This window comes from Salarias fasciatus, chromosome 19 (assembly GCF_902148845.1).
Source record: "Salarias fasciatus chromosome 19, fSalaFa1.1, whole genome shotgun sequence".
In the NCBI taxonomy this organism is placed as follows: Eukaryota; Metazoa; Chordata; class Actinopteri; order Blenniiformes; family Blenniidae; genus Salarias; species Salarias fasciatus.
Genome location: NC_043763.1, coordinates 9317147 through 9332535, shown reverse-complemented (window position 1 = coordinate 9332535; position 15389 = coordinate 9317147). Strand labels below are relative to the sequence as shown.

Here is a 15389-nt window from a genome sequence, read left to right as displayed (position 1 = left end):
GCACCTCGGATGAAATAATGATCTCCTGCTGCCGCAGTCTGGTTCAGATCCTTCTATTTCGTTAAGTAAACTCAGATTTGATCATGTTAGGATCAGAACTCTGTGGGGTTTGTTTCCCTGTTCTGCTGGAAAAGGAGAATTCTATTACAAAATTTAGCACTGTACTGTATAATCAGATGTTCTGCCATCTGTGAGTCAAATTAAAAGATGAGTTCTTTGTTGTATCGAATTCCTGGATAGGGCGTTTTGATTATCTGGTATGTTTTCGCGGTTCAGTCGCCCCCTGGTGGTTGTGCAGATAGTGTCCTCCACAGTTATGGTCCCACACCTGAGCAGCGTCATGATTTTTGTTTTGCACTGGTGTGAGACTTAAACTGGAGTGGACATAAGAGGCATCTTCTTTATTCCCCCTGTCACAATCTGAGAGCTGAACTGTCCATTTTTTTGCATCTTTCTTGCACTTATTATTCTGTTTTTAGCAGAAATTTTACAAAAGTATGCTATTCCAAACAAGAAAAGTTGTTTTTGAATGTAAAATCATTGATACATGCTGCCGTCCTGGAGTTTCACTGAATTTATGGAGTCATTGCGACTCTCAGGACGAGTAATTTCCAGATCAGCTGGAGGCGTGCGGTTGATAGGCAACAGTTGCACTCCATAAGCCAGCCCACTCTGAAGAGCCTTGGGTTCAGTGCTCTCTGGGACACCACTACCTCTCCACCTACACACACACACACACACACACACACCATGCAACACCAGGGTCAGTGGAAGAGAGTTAAAAATACATGGTTCTCAGAGTGGGAGGAAGGTCGAGGGAATTTATTAGTGTTGAGATGAACTTGCAGCTTTAGCTTGAATGAAAATTGAGAAAAAGAGGAAGATAGAATCCCACACATTATAAACTCTCATTTTTTTTGCAGTGTATTATATAGATTGCAATGCCTTCCAGCACCAGCTTAACCTCATAAATGTTAATAAATACAAGATGCATAGTATTAAGCACTTTAGATCTTCTACATTTTCTTCATGTGTGATTCGGCAAAGTTTAAAATCTGCCCATCCCTGCCCAGCTCCACCCCCCGTATGTGTGGGGCAGATGGACAACATGCAGGAGGCAGGTCAGGGATGTGCTCCCATAAATAGCTCTATGAATAATACAACAGGTTGAACGCTTGTTAAAGATGAAGCTCGGGGGTAAACAGATCAATATCCGATTAAGCCACCCAGGATGCTGCATTCTCATCATCTGGTTAACCCGCCAAACAGTCAACAAACCACTTTCAGCTGGGAAATGACCAATTATGTTCTTTTTACAGTGACATTTTACACAGCACATCATTTGGCTTCGGCTTATTTGAGTTTTCTGTCTTCACTTTGAGCACAGAATCAGTGGTACTGGCCACAGCTAACCATCCATAGAGCAGTTTCCGATTTCAGTTTCATTGATTTAATATCAGCATCATTACTTATGGGAGGGGTAAAGTTTAAAAAACAATTAAATAATTACTTTCATTTAAAAAATAGTGAGGCAATTGAAGCTTCACAGATTAAGGACAAATGTGTTTTAGTGTTATATTGATTGCGTGTGCTGTAAAGCCATTTGAAGTGTGTCGGATGCTTCCAGTCACCGCCGATTTATTCTGTTGGACGTCCACTTTGACCTCGCTTCACCAGAGCCACACAGCAGATGCTGTGCACATGGATGAGAGTAGATTTCCATACACAGCAGGTGCTGGTTGTCATCACACCTAATTAGATTCAAACTGGCTTACAGCACAGTGTGTCTGCAGTGGAGGGCAGCGCCGCAGAACCGCCGAGCAAAAGTATGAGGGGAAAACACCGTTAGTGGTTTATTGTTATTATTTCAAACGCCTTACTCACCCCCCAGCAGTTTGGACTGACAGTTGACGAACTCCGGTTTCCGTGTGGGAGTGTAGCGCTGGCAGGTGTGGTGAAGGATCTGGATAAAGGTGCACTTCTCTCCCGCTGAACCGGCAACCCACTGGTCAAAGGCATTCTCAAACATCAGGTCGAATTCTGGACAGTCCTAGAAAATTCAGTGAATAAGAGACAGGAAGTAGAGTGAGGGAAACTCTTAGGGATGCAGCAATTACTTCACGTCATTCAGGTGCATCGTATATCACGAAATTAGGGTTTAAGTCATTTTATAAGTGCTGGCATCAGTATTCAGTATCAACTAGTAGCTAAAAGTATTCATAGATTTAAAAAGTAGCATGTGTGCAGCAGTAAAATGACGGGCTAAAGGGAATTGGATGCAGCATACTTTGTTGGGGTCAATGCCGTTGACCTGCCGTAACTGGTCGATAGTCCACTGTGATCTTTTGACGAAGGCAGAAGACCCCTGGAACTGCTTCACCTTGGTGATGGATACATGGGATGGCTTCTTATTCGTCACTGTAGAAACACAAACATTGAAGTCCCAAATGAAAACACGCTACTTGGAAAAGAGACGGTGAGAAGTGTGTGATGATGATAACCAGACGGTTCAGTTCAACTCATATAAGCAGAGCAAAAGTCACATGCTTCAGTGGGCGGTGGAAACAAAGGGAAGTATTAACAATATTCATTTTTGAGCCAACAGCAACACAGATCCAGATAAAAGATTACAATGACATTCCTCCTGTCGCCTAACCCCGATCAGACAAGCCTTAAACATGGGATTGGTCCGATTATTAATCCGAACCTCATACTGTACTGGAAAATACATCTCTGCTATGCTGAAGCAGAATAAACTCCTCGTTATTATACTCCTGTCAGCACTGTGTACGGCATACAGATCACGGTTGATGCCATTTTCTTTACTGCACCGCTGACAAATCTAAACAGGTGGAAAATTTCTCTTCACTCGAGCTTCACCTGCTGTCCAGAGACATCTTTTTGTTCTCAGCTTCGGCCTTTGATGCTTTCAGTGCTACAATAAAGACACATGTTTGACATGTACAGCGTTTCCCCACAACGGGATCAAAGCCAACACGTCGTTTCTGAATCGTTGGGGTTTTAATTTCCAGTGTGTGTGTGTGTGTGTGTGTGTGTGTGTGTGTGTGTGTGTGTGTGTGAGTGAGTGTGTCATGACTGTAAACCCCCTCTGCCGCTCTCAGGGATAAAATTCACCCGCGTTGCTTTTTTAACCCCAGCTTCCCTCTCCCACATTTTGCCATTGTGTCATCTCCGACTGAGGGAAGTGTTCAGGTCACTCTCTTTGCTCATCTGCAAAAAAACAGCACCTTCCACGCTGAATGTCACGTCTCCTTTTGCTCTATTGTTCAGGGTTTTTTCTGGTTCAAAGACCTGCCACACCCTGAACTGGAAGCCATGTGGAAAACATAGGTAGGGCTGGATGTTACATCAGGTGATGTGTTCAGAAAGCAAACTCTCATGAGACGAGCGATGTTTGGATTTGTGTTGTGTATCCATTTAGACAGCTGCAGTTGATACTGAGGAGGTGCCGGCCCGAGGATCCAGGGTGAAAGAGAACGAAGGAAGCAGATGCACACAAACTGACATCTTTCATCCTTTCTGAGGGAATTTATTTTTACTCAGACAAGAACCACCATGACAGAAAGATGAAGTGAGTGATCAGATCTGTCTCGGGTCACGGTCAAGGTTAATAGGCGCACCAGAAACTAGCAAAATTCATAAAGGGGGTGGCAGCTGGACGTAATGAACCACAGTTGAAGGGTAGATGTCTAGAAACTAAGGTTATTGAATTTACTGCAAGCATAATTTGTCTCCATGTTACACTGTATTGGATGATAGAGTATATCAAAGTATAAAGTATTAAGACAACCTGAAACTTCTAAGAAAAGGAGAAAGAGCTGAGCCCAAAAAACCCTGCGTGATTCTGGATGATGCTCATCTTTACTTGTGGTTTGGCTCAGTGTTTCCGTCACTGACCGAGGCCACATTAGCAGCAGATTTGGCCAAACAGGAACTAACATTTCAAAACATCACATGTAATCAGCAGACTGCATTTCACTTCAGTGCAACATTACGTCATGCTTTATTGTATCGCCCAAAAGACCGAGGCACAAGAAAACAATTTCATTTTCATCCATTTAATAAAGATTTACCCAACAGAGAGTCCTGCCAGTGAGCCCATCCACAGTAACTATGGAAGAGGCAGGGCACACCAGTCAAGCACACACAAATGCACAAGTAATGGTGGGATCACATGAAACTCAAAATTCAACACCTCTCTCCAAGTAAAAGCTGGTTTCGAACCCAGGACATTTTTATTACAAGGAATAAGTGCAGACTGCTACACCACTTGCATGACATTAGGTAGTCCCGACAAGCACAAACTGCCTCTAAATTACAGCATGCTAAGCTGAACAGACCAGTTAACTAAATGTGCTTACCACAAAATGCACTGTGTATTAAAGCAGAACAGTCGATCACGGGAAGCGAGTGCGACACACTGAAAAATACACCAACAGCCATTCATAATAAACCACAGAAAACATTGCAGGCATGACTCAGAATAGCAGAATCCAAAAAAAAAAAAAAAAAAATCATGATTATGAATGAGTTCGATGCTCTTGCAAAAACTCTGCAAACCGTCATCCTTCAGTCCGTTCATGAAAACTCTCTTTCCTCCTTCTAGAGCAGCTCTTTAAGCCCTGGGAGCGGGGGAGGGAGACGATTAACTACCCACAGGTGAGTGCAATCAACTCTCCCTGCTCACTCCAGCAACCCCCCCCTGCCGTGGCCATGCCCCGCCACCACAGGTAAAAGTTGCACAATATGTTGAAATATGATGCTTGAATTGCAAAGTAAATGCCCACAAGAGGAGACTGGTAATACTGTTTTATAATATGTTTTAATAAAAGTACCACATAGCAAAGCAACTCGACTGCTGAGCTGAATCTATGAATGTCTGAAAAGCATCTGAGACTCAAGGCTGCGAAGCTAAATCATCAACAGAGGTCTTAATCGACATGCCAGACAACTTTGTGCCTCTTAAATCAATTTCAGATTCAGCTGTTGACTCCCTCATCGTCTGCAATGACTGAAACAATATCTTAAGAGTTGAATTTATCAAAATGTTAATCCATGAAAAAGTCAAGTTGTATTAAAGGCTTGCTGCTAAGATGAAACCTGAAGTGGCTCTCAAAGTACACCTTCCTCATAATTACAGCACCAACTAGTCATTTCCAAGATGATTACTGATGCTTGAATGTTGTTGGGACCAAATTTGACATTGCTTATGCCAAAAAACCTAAAAAAAAAAAGAAAGAAAGAATCTTCTGTTGTCAAACGATTCACTCAACTGTAGCATCACTACGCAGTGTGCTCGTTCAATACTGCAGATCACCCACCATAAGGTTTCTATTGTCAGGATATCCTTTAAATTCTGTTATCAACCAGATCTCTGCACTCAGAACTGCTTGGCTGGATTCTTTCTTCAGACTGTTTTCTGTAAACCCTGGAGATGGCCTGAAAATCTCAGAAAATCAGTGGTTTCTGAAACGATTAGGCCTTCTTACCAATTAATACTCAGAGGATTACACTTTGAGTGGAGAGCCTGACTTTGTGACTGTTTATATCACTCTATGGCAGAAGTTGAATGCTACCCTAAAACAATAAACACACATCACATATATGTAGCTCCCATTTGCAGAATTTTGGTGACTTTGCTGTTTTTGGTCAGTTGTCCTCTATCGTTTTGTGCTTCTGACTTCGTTCTTTTGGTAATCTGGTATGAAATCAGTTATCAGCTGGGTGTCTATTGACTCAACTATTTTCATTAGTTTATCGCAAAAGTTTAGTGAATTAATCAGGAATAGAGCCACCACTGTTCCATATTTAGAATCAATTCAATTTGCAGAGCATGAATGCATACATCATGGAAACGCTTGGTTTTTTTTGTTTGTTTGTTTTTTTTTTGCAGTTGCGTCTCTGTTTTTTAATATTTATTGCACCTGTTGCCATTGCAATAATGACACGTTTAGTATCCTGGTATTTGAATCCTTTCATTCCTTTTTTGGAATTTTACCCTTCAAGTCACTTAAATCACATTTATTTCCCACTCAGTTGCTCCATTTACTGTTTTCTTAGCCATACTCGCATGAGTATGAATATAGATAATAAGACTGCAGCTGTTTTATAAGGCCATCAGTGTCTGAACACCATATTAAATCTTGAATATTTCCAAACAGGGGGGGGGGGAGAACAAAGCTACTGGATATCTTTCAAGCCTTAACCACTGAAAAGCTGCCAGAGGCATTGTTTCCATGTGGTCCAGGCAGTCAGAGGAAGGCCATGCTGGGGTTCCTGCCCTGCCCCTTTCTCATATTCGAACGGTGACATGCTCTCACTTCCTCCACAGGACCAATCTCTTGTTGTGCTTGGCTTTGTGCGAGCGCTGCAGCCAGAAGGGGAAACATGTAGCGCAGCCTTCACAGACTGCGGACACCACAGAGGAAACATTCTCAGGATCAGCTTACCCTCAAGGAAATATTATCATAGTTGTGGTTGTTGAGACAGAAATGTGAGCACCAGGAGTTCAAGCACATGCCGTAATCATATGACGACCCGTGCAAGAAGTGTGCATGTTGCTGATTGTGAATGATTGTCGATACTTCTTGGAAACGTAGAACGTAATACTGTGAAAATAAATTCAATCCTGGAAAGTTATGGTCAGCACGGAGAAGTGTGACAGTACGAATAAGGACCACCCACTGCGGCATGAATGAAAAAACTTCCTTTCGCTTGGATAATACAAGATAATCTGCAAGTCAACACTGATCCGTATCAAAAATCATCAACAGAAATATGATCGACATCCGAGAAAGATGAAAAAAACTGAGAATCTCATGATAGCAGCGGATAAAGTGAACCCTCAAGCACTCCGACTGCCCTTGTTTTGACTAGATTTACCCACCAAGAAGAACAGAAAGTGTTACACAACGAAGAAGCAGCAAATTTCACTATCTGCTATTTGTTAGACAATATGCCCTGTTCATTCAAATTCCAGATTAAAGTTTAAAGATAACTTGTGAGTATGCAAAGATGAAAGCGTGTTTTTAAATGTTTGACTCCATTCTGTCACAACTTCAAAGAAACAATCCGCAGCCTCCGTCTCAGCCAGATGGGCGAAGGATCTCTTGACAAATCAAGCCCCTTCTGTCAGCAGTCAATTGTTTCGGCTCAAACATTAACTACATGAGGGTTGCCATGGCAATCTCATCCAAAAAAGCAGGGGGAAAAAAAAAAAGATCTCAGAAGACGACGAGGGCTGCCACCTGGAGAGGTTCATACAGGCGGAGCTCGGGTGCAACGAGTCTGACTCTGCAAAGCAATCTGAATATAATTAAGACAGTAGGAAATGCTAATGGGTGTCAAGTTGTGGAGAACAGAGAGGCTGCGCCGCAGTTTGTTTAGCTTGGCTGAGGAGCTTCCTCCATTTGTAGCACAGGGAAGATCTCCGGGGACAGATCATGTGTGTATGTGAACAAACTAACAAATGAGGCCACGAGGAATCAGCAGCTCAACGTGCAAAGAAAAAAAAAAAGGTAAAGATAATAATAACAATATTAAGATAGGTATGAAAAACAAATGTTTTCTGGTCAAGTTATACAAGTTATCAAGTCATCTTAGAGACACTTTGTGACGTTAAAACATCATGGGCTCCGGGGCTAACCGCCTTTTCAAGTAAGTTTAAAATCAAATCTTTACTTGAGAAATTTAAGATTGATAAAGTCACATTAGTCATAGTAAATGTAACAATATCCTGATTCCATTTCATTAGAATTCACAGTGTTCTATGCTAGGACTGAGCGATATGGGCAAAATTTCATATCTCAAAATCCATGCCAGATATCTCGATATCGATACGACATATTACAATGGATTCAGTGAAAGTTAAGCATTTTTCAGAAAAATAAAAACATAATACAAAAGGATGTAAAAAAAAAAAAAAAAAAAAAAATCCAGTTATATTTATGAGAACTCACTGCCACTACCACCAAACGTGCAGATTCTGCAACCGCCCTCTGCCATCAGCTGTCAACCAGTAAACGAGGTTTGTGGTTAGCTGACCTTACCTGTGCATGGACGAGCTTACATGCAGGACAAGCAGGGGACATCTTGATATCGTTGATTTGGAGAAACTAATGTCCTGAATGTTCATATCCCGATATCGATATGATAACGATATATCATTCAGCCCTATTCTACGCACAATCCCAACCTTTTTTTTTTTTCTTTGTATTTTAAGAGAAAACACATGGTTTGTGTTTTCATTTCAGAAAACATTCTGTGTTTACACGGCAACATTTTGAAAACGATGTCTACGCATGTGCAGTTACAGCATTTCCACCATCCACGTCCAAGTGCTTTCAGACAAGTAGCGTTTTCCCCAGTTTCCACAGAGGTGAATTCGGAACATTTGTAAAAAGTTCCACCTTGGAAGTTGGTTTTCAAAAGTTGCCTCTTCAGTGGCTCCGCAAACTCAAACTGCAGTGAAAGTTTTGTATTTTTTCACTTAAAAACGTTGCAGTGCAAACTAGGGGTGTCCTCAGATAGTCGACGATTCGACGATTCGTTCGAAGGGGCCTGATTCGACTGCCAATCACGCAGTCGAAGCATCGAAAAAATGTGGTTATTAAACGAGGACCATTCCATTACAGCTGTATGGGGGTGCTGAATGACTGATTTTACATAGAATTGCTTGTTTTTTTTTTCCAAATAAACATGATATAAAGCCTATTTGATATACATTTTAGCCTATCAAATATATTGTGGAAAAATTTACTTGTAGTATTATTCAATATTCTATCTATTTAGTGTTTGTGAATGAATCTCCATGGTGAGTGGCACAATCCGATTATGCGCAGGGCTCCATCACAGAGCAGCATCTCGGTGGTGATTCGGCTGAACTTTAAAAGGCTCACAATGTCGAAAAAAACAAAACAAAAAACAGAACTTCAGACAAGGCAAAGATGGTCCAAAAAAATGTCAAATGCAAGTTATGTCCTTTCATATCATATCACAACAACATGGCTTTCCACCTTCAACGGGTAAGTAGCCAGATAATTGGGCAAATAAAAGACGGTTCTGTTACTCATTTCTCATTTTTAATGCTGACTTTTATTTTGTTTAATTGTAATATATTAGGTTGTTATTATATTATTATTTTTATTTATCTAAAAAGCTAATTCTATTTAATTTAATGTTTGTTTTTGCATGGATGTTGCGCTGCGAAACGGACCGACACAGTGCAATTAAGCCTATTTCATTTAATTTGAGCAGATAATGTGAGAAAATGTTTAGCCAAAAAATGTGAGCTTATCTGCAAGGTTATAGATATAAATGAATAACATGCTTTAGCCCGTTTGTTAGAAGTGGGTTTGGTTCTGGTCATTTGAACTATACTTCATTTGTTTGATGTTTAGAGTCACCGACACTTTGTTCCAGTCTGTGTTTCAGTGTGTAGGAAAAAAAAGTGTTGTTTTACCTGCCTGCACTATTTTTTTGTTTTGTTTTGTTTATTTTTTTATTATTATTAGTGCAATCAGGGCCAACTGTAGGCATAGGTGCCCCGTGAGCACCGCTCTGCACAGTGCTGCGTTGCTCCGATGCTCGTGTAGGCACGCCCCCCCCCCCCCCCCCCCAAACAAGATGATATTCGACTATCAGTCGACTATTGGCAGATTCGGACGAATCAGATTCGACTATGGGAATTCTTAGTCGGGGACACCTCTAGTGCAAACAGGTCCTGAGTGTCACAATGACAGATGAAATCTTTGCGCACACATGCAGAAATATTTGTCCATGGAACAATGCCAACCAACAGAAAAGATGTTGAAAAGGCCAGAAAAAAAGAATCATTTATAGTTTAAAAACTGACTTCTGCACATTTCAGATTCTATATTGTTAAGTGAAAAACTGAATATGTACTTTTATTATGTATCTATTGCAGCATTTGATTAAACAATGCAAGTCCAGTCGATACACTTAGAGTTCATGTGAGGAAAACGCTGCACTGTTTTCCTTTTTTGCAAAGAATTTCTCCCAAGTGTTGAGAATACTTTGAACTAAAAAGCCATTACTAGATAAGTGCAGCTCATTATGAAAACACTTGCTGCTTTTCCCACAACCTCATTTTTGAGGTAACAAAAAGCTGAAATATCTCATAAAATCCTTGGAGAATAGAGTGTATTTTAACCTGTGGTACCAAGGACACCATCCCAAAAGGTAAACATCCCAACGGTTTCCTCACAGGTTTGGATTTTGTGGGGTTTGTTATTAGAGCTGTCGTCCGAGGGCATGTCTAACACTTTTCCTCATCTGGGCCTATGATTACAGGTCTATTTTAAAGCTGCCCCCTCTCCGCTCGAGCTGGAGCACACTGTTATCTTCAGAAAGAAGCTGTCACTGCGATGAACCGCGGCACAGGCGAGACTGGCAACAACACCCGCGAACAAAGAACTCTACAGTCTATTCATGGGCTGAAAACACTGTGACTGCTGTGTACAAGGCCTCCTCCGGCAGGATGGTGCCGATGCAGTGACAGGGCACCAACAGTAAAAGAGAGTGCATATGCCGTGCTGAATAATCGCTGTAGTGCAGGGATCAGCTTCTTACAACTATCGGGAGTGACAAATTACTCACAGCAGATACAGACACCATGAGCTCAGCACAACAACGCAGCAGTTCATCCTTGTGCAACAATAAAATTTCTATTACGGCCAAAACGAGCCAGCTGCATGTTTAAAACTGGTTTTACTGACAATATGTTGTCAGATTACAGCTGATTAACAGTTTTATAGTTGATTTTCCCATCAAGGCCAATTTAAACTGTGCCTTCAAAAAACATCTTTCCATCAATACTAGACTTTTGGTAGAGATGTAAATATATCCTTAAAAAGGATAACAATTTCAACCACAATTGAAGAATACATTTTAAGAAACAGTACTTTAACCTTCGTACAGGTCTGTTTAGTTCTCATTCAGATGATTTTGATGGTTTTCAAGAAAAGCAATAGTCATGAAACTACTTTAAGACCTGATTACAGTGTACAAAGTTAGTAAACCCAGTCTTTTTCTCAGGACAAATGAGATACTTTTGAAGCCATCTCCAGCAAACTAAACTTGCTTGAAATTATCCATCTTCACACCCCCACCGATCCCGACAACGACCCACCGGAGAATTCCAGTCTCCTTGTTTGCAGAGCAAATCTGTTCAGACGCTAAAAGGCAGCGAAGAAAAGCAGTAATGTCATCGTTAGCATTAACATGACAGCTTCACTGTTTGCTTTAGCAGTGCCTTTGTTTGACTCATGTGACCTCTCTCTCGGTGTAGCCAGATGTTTTCTGCACGCAATTTTCTTCATATATCATGAGTCAGACACAGAGCAATCGGCAGTGCTTTAAAAAGCATTACTCTGATCGCTTCCTGTACACATTAGCATGTTTCGTCTCCTGGTATCTCTTTACATTATACAGCTCAATCAAGGCTTCATCAAAGATTCATAACAACTTAGCGATTTGTCACAGCTTACATTTGGCCCACGCATCATTTCCATGTAACGCCGCGATCTCACACAGATTTGTTTGACATATCAGCTGCATTGACTGGCTGTGTTTGTGCTGATGGTAAAGAATGATAATCAAGAGAGAGGTTTTTGAGGAAAGAGGGAATCTAGTGGAGACTGTATTTCTTGCTGGGATATGCCAGCATTTACTTTGACACGTAGCTCCTACCCACATCGTGGAAACTGCTCTCTGTCAGCAGAGGTCTCGTTCAGCGGGGTAAATCACCCAGATCGGGGACGGTTCGAGGAAGTTGAGGGTTAAGAGTTCAAGATGTTGGCTTGGCCTTCGGTCTGCAGATCTCAACGCGATTGAGCTCCTGTGGGATGTTCTAGATAAACAAGTGGGATCCGCAGAGGCCCCACCTTGAAGCTTGAAAGAATGAGAGGATGTGCTGCTAACGCCTCGGTGCTAGATACCACAACACACCTTCAGAGGTGGAGTCCGTCAGTGTGTCGGAGCTGTTTTGGAAACCAACACAATGGAAATCAGGTGGTTTTAATGCTGAAGCGAAGGATTCAGTAAAGACTAGTTTGCGTCCCTGTTTGATCTCCTTTGTCTTTGGAGTCGAGTCGTTCCTTTTATCTAAGCTTCCCTGAATGTTATGAATGCCAAAGCCAAATGAGCTTTTAAAAAACTGAAAGTTGTTATAGCTGCCTTTCGCCTACAGTCACATCTGTTATCCGTCCAATTATAACACGCACCCAAGGACAGCGCATTCAAAGGATTCTCCAGGCTTGACAAATCGCGTACATCAGCCATTCAGAAGCGAAACACTCTTTTGAGACACTAGAAAGTCTTGAAGTTCAAGTCAAATCAAAGTGACACAGAAAATAAGTGACTCAATGAGGAGTATGGGAGGCATGAAAGCACTCAGAGCACAGTGCTGTAAATATTTATTTCAAATTCCACCTCTGACGATTGTTAAGAGTGCAAGCGCTTTAGAAAAACTGCTGAATAACACAAGGAAAGATTGCAGTCAATCACTATCAAGTGGGAAGAATTGCTCAACGGCATGAAGGAAAAAAGAAAAACAAACAAAATAACATCATTATTAAAACATACAGAAGGCCAGAAAGCAATCTCGCTCTCCGCAGAGGCAGGTCATAGCCTTTCCCTTTTTCATCTTCCCTCCTGCTCCTGAACACATCACAGGAGGAAACACAGGGTCTCCTGTGAGGTCTGTATTGCACATTACGACCCCCTCAGCTCGTTCATCACCCGGCACTCTGCGGACCACTTAATAACCCGGCGATTCAGGCGAGGCCCCGGCCCCACATAGTAGACATTCCTCTCGAGCCGGAGACTGGGGATACGAGGAACTATTTAATTACGCTGGGGCACAGACCTGAGGCTTTCCCACTGCGACGCTATGGGATGGATTTAATAGAGATCTGTCTGTCTAAGCTCCAAACAGCCATGTAAAACCTGGGCCACTTGGGTTTCTGCGCAATTCAATATGGCTTGTAGGGGGGAAAAAAATATATAATAATAATACTTGCTTTAATCTAGTAAATTGATGGACATTTTTAAAACTATACACACTTGATTAAAGTTACAATGTAAAGATTATGAGGCAAGTTAGAGAAAGTTGGGAGATTACACAAAGGTGTCAGACACGAATAAATGCGTACAAAGTGTGCTGATCGTGCCAAACCTCTGGTGTATATTAATAATAAACCCCTCACAGCAACCTAATCTGGAAAACATCACACAACAGCATGCGCTGGTATTTCAAACCGTCAAAACAAGGTGCATTCCTCAGCACTTACTTCTTCTGGATGACCTAAAGTGCTTCGCCCGGAGCAGAAATCCTCAAAGCAAAAACAGCCTCGGTGTCAAACCCGGGTTACGTTGTATCTGACGGGCCGTTTCCTTTCAAGTGCTGCAATAACCAGATGGACGCTGCATTCAGCTGGAGATCAACGTTTTTCATTACCGAGGCAGAGGATCCTTGTCCTTCCATAATCCTGGGGCAACTTTTTAGGAAATACACCAATTTTCAGTCTTCCTGTAGTTTCATCCTTTGAACATTTTTTTTCTCAGACAAGATCCTCTCAGGGATAATGCTGGATTTATCTGTCTAGAAGGAGGTCTAGGTTTTGGTTTGACGAGATGAAAAAAACAGAGAAATTCAAGCCTACAATGGCACAAATGCAAATCTTCACTCGTCATCTCATTTTAAGTTGAGTCATTCATCCTGTATTTCCCACCTGACGTCCTAAAAACGGCAATCAAATGATGCATTATGTTTCAGGCATGTTGCCAGATTTCATTTCCCGGCCCATCTGCTCTCCTTTAGTCGGCGTTTAGCGAAGTACCGAGATATAAGATACTGTAACTGCACGTTCAATTCTCAACCAAACACACTGCCTCACAGTGTGTGTGAAGCCACAACTCAGCAGACACTGTCATGGCTGTGACAGGTGAGCTCAGAGAAAGATATTTTCGGGTCAACAATAGCAGAAGACATTTTTTGAATAGCAAAGAAGTCTTTTGTTCCTTTCAGCTTTGACACACTGTCTTCTTTTTGTGTGATTTAAGGCTAAAAAAAGAATGCGTTGTTCCCATTTCAAAAGTCAGACTGCAGATATATGTATTGAGAAACACTGTCAAGACTGTAAGGTTGCAGCCATCTGTCTGGTTTTATAACACCGTCTGGGTTAAATCTACACAGACAGGATCCCATCCACCTGATTTTGATCCTCGGGATCAAAAGATGAGGGAAGGATTTCATGTGCAGTGAGAGTGACAAACTCAATTTAGTTGCATGTCGGCTCCTTTCATTTGAATTGGGCCACAGTAACCTGGAAAAAAACATCATCCCCAACTAAAGCCAAGGATTAATAACAATAATACATATTATGAGATTAAACACAATCAGATAACTGATAAAAGCTTACACATAGAATAAGAATTAGTAATTTGTTTGTAATCACTGATTTGCATGAGATATTTTGAGATGGGTTACTTAATAAGAATATTTCTAGCTGCTAACTAATCCTTTGTGATCAACAACAGCAAGAAAAGAATTCAAAGGTGTTCTTCTTAATATTTAAAGCAGTGAACTTTGCCTCCCGAACAACAACTGTTCAATATTTCAACTCCAGCAAAGCTTTGGGCTGCTTGATAGCCCGACTCCAGGTGGCTTCAGGGACACCGCTCATCAACAACTCCATCCAGACGTCCGAACAGGAGCGTGATCAAGGTCAGGCAGACGGCCAGCTGAGCCACAGTCATGACATTTAGCCAATCAAGCCTTCGCACATAACAGAAGGCTTCATTATCTATGCCTCTAAAGGGAAATCAGCGAAGCCCAGGAGTTGTTAAAATGACATTTTAAAGTCAGGAAATACAGACTGCTTCATCCACACCACCTGTAGCTGTATGGATGGAAGTTATGTTTTCAGCAGGAGGGATGATATTTGATTCCTTCTCTCTTTCCCCCAGAGCGGTTGTATCTACAATCAGAATAAGAGAAGACAAACTGAACTGGACATTGATTATAAGCATCATGGTGCTTCCCTCAGTTTAGTCAACAATGGAGTCACTGAACTGACATCATTCTCACAATTTAAACTTTATGCTCTGTGTCGTGTGCAGTTCTGATCAGAAAATTCGGTGGGTCTTTTTTTCTCATTTCCTGTGTGACTGGTGACATGTTTTTGTTCTGTTGGAGCTTTAAAAGTTTTCATGGAGTCAAATGCAAACTAAGTTCATCTTAAAAAAAAATAACCCAAGTTCATCCATTTTGCATTGGTCATTATAATATAGGCAGAATTTCAAATTTGATTTTGAACTTCATGCTGCTTAACAGCGTGAATTCATTA

The 15389-nt window shown here is 41.4% G+C and overlaps 1 protein-coding gene across 1 annotated transcript in view; it reads right to left on the bottom strand.

Annotated features, from left to right (window-relative positions):
• stxbp6 (syntaxin binding protein 6 (amisyn)) overlaps window positions 1–15389 on the bottom strand; it is a 64122-nt gene that overhangs the window by 11783 nt on the left and 36950 nt on the right. The window contains exons 3-4 of the mRNA XM_030117048.1: window positions 2288–2418; window positions 1885–2050 (exon numbers count right to left, since the gene is read on the bottom strand). Of these exons, the coding sequence (XP_029972908.1) occupies window positions 1885–2050; window positions 2288–2418 (297 nt within the window). The remainder of the gene's footprint in view (window positions 1–1884; window positions 2051–2287; window positions 2419–15389) is intronic.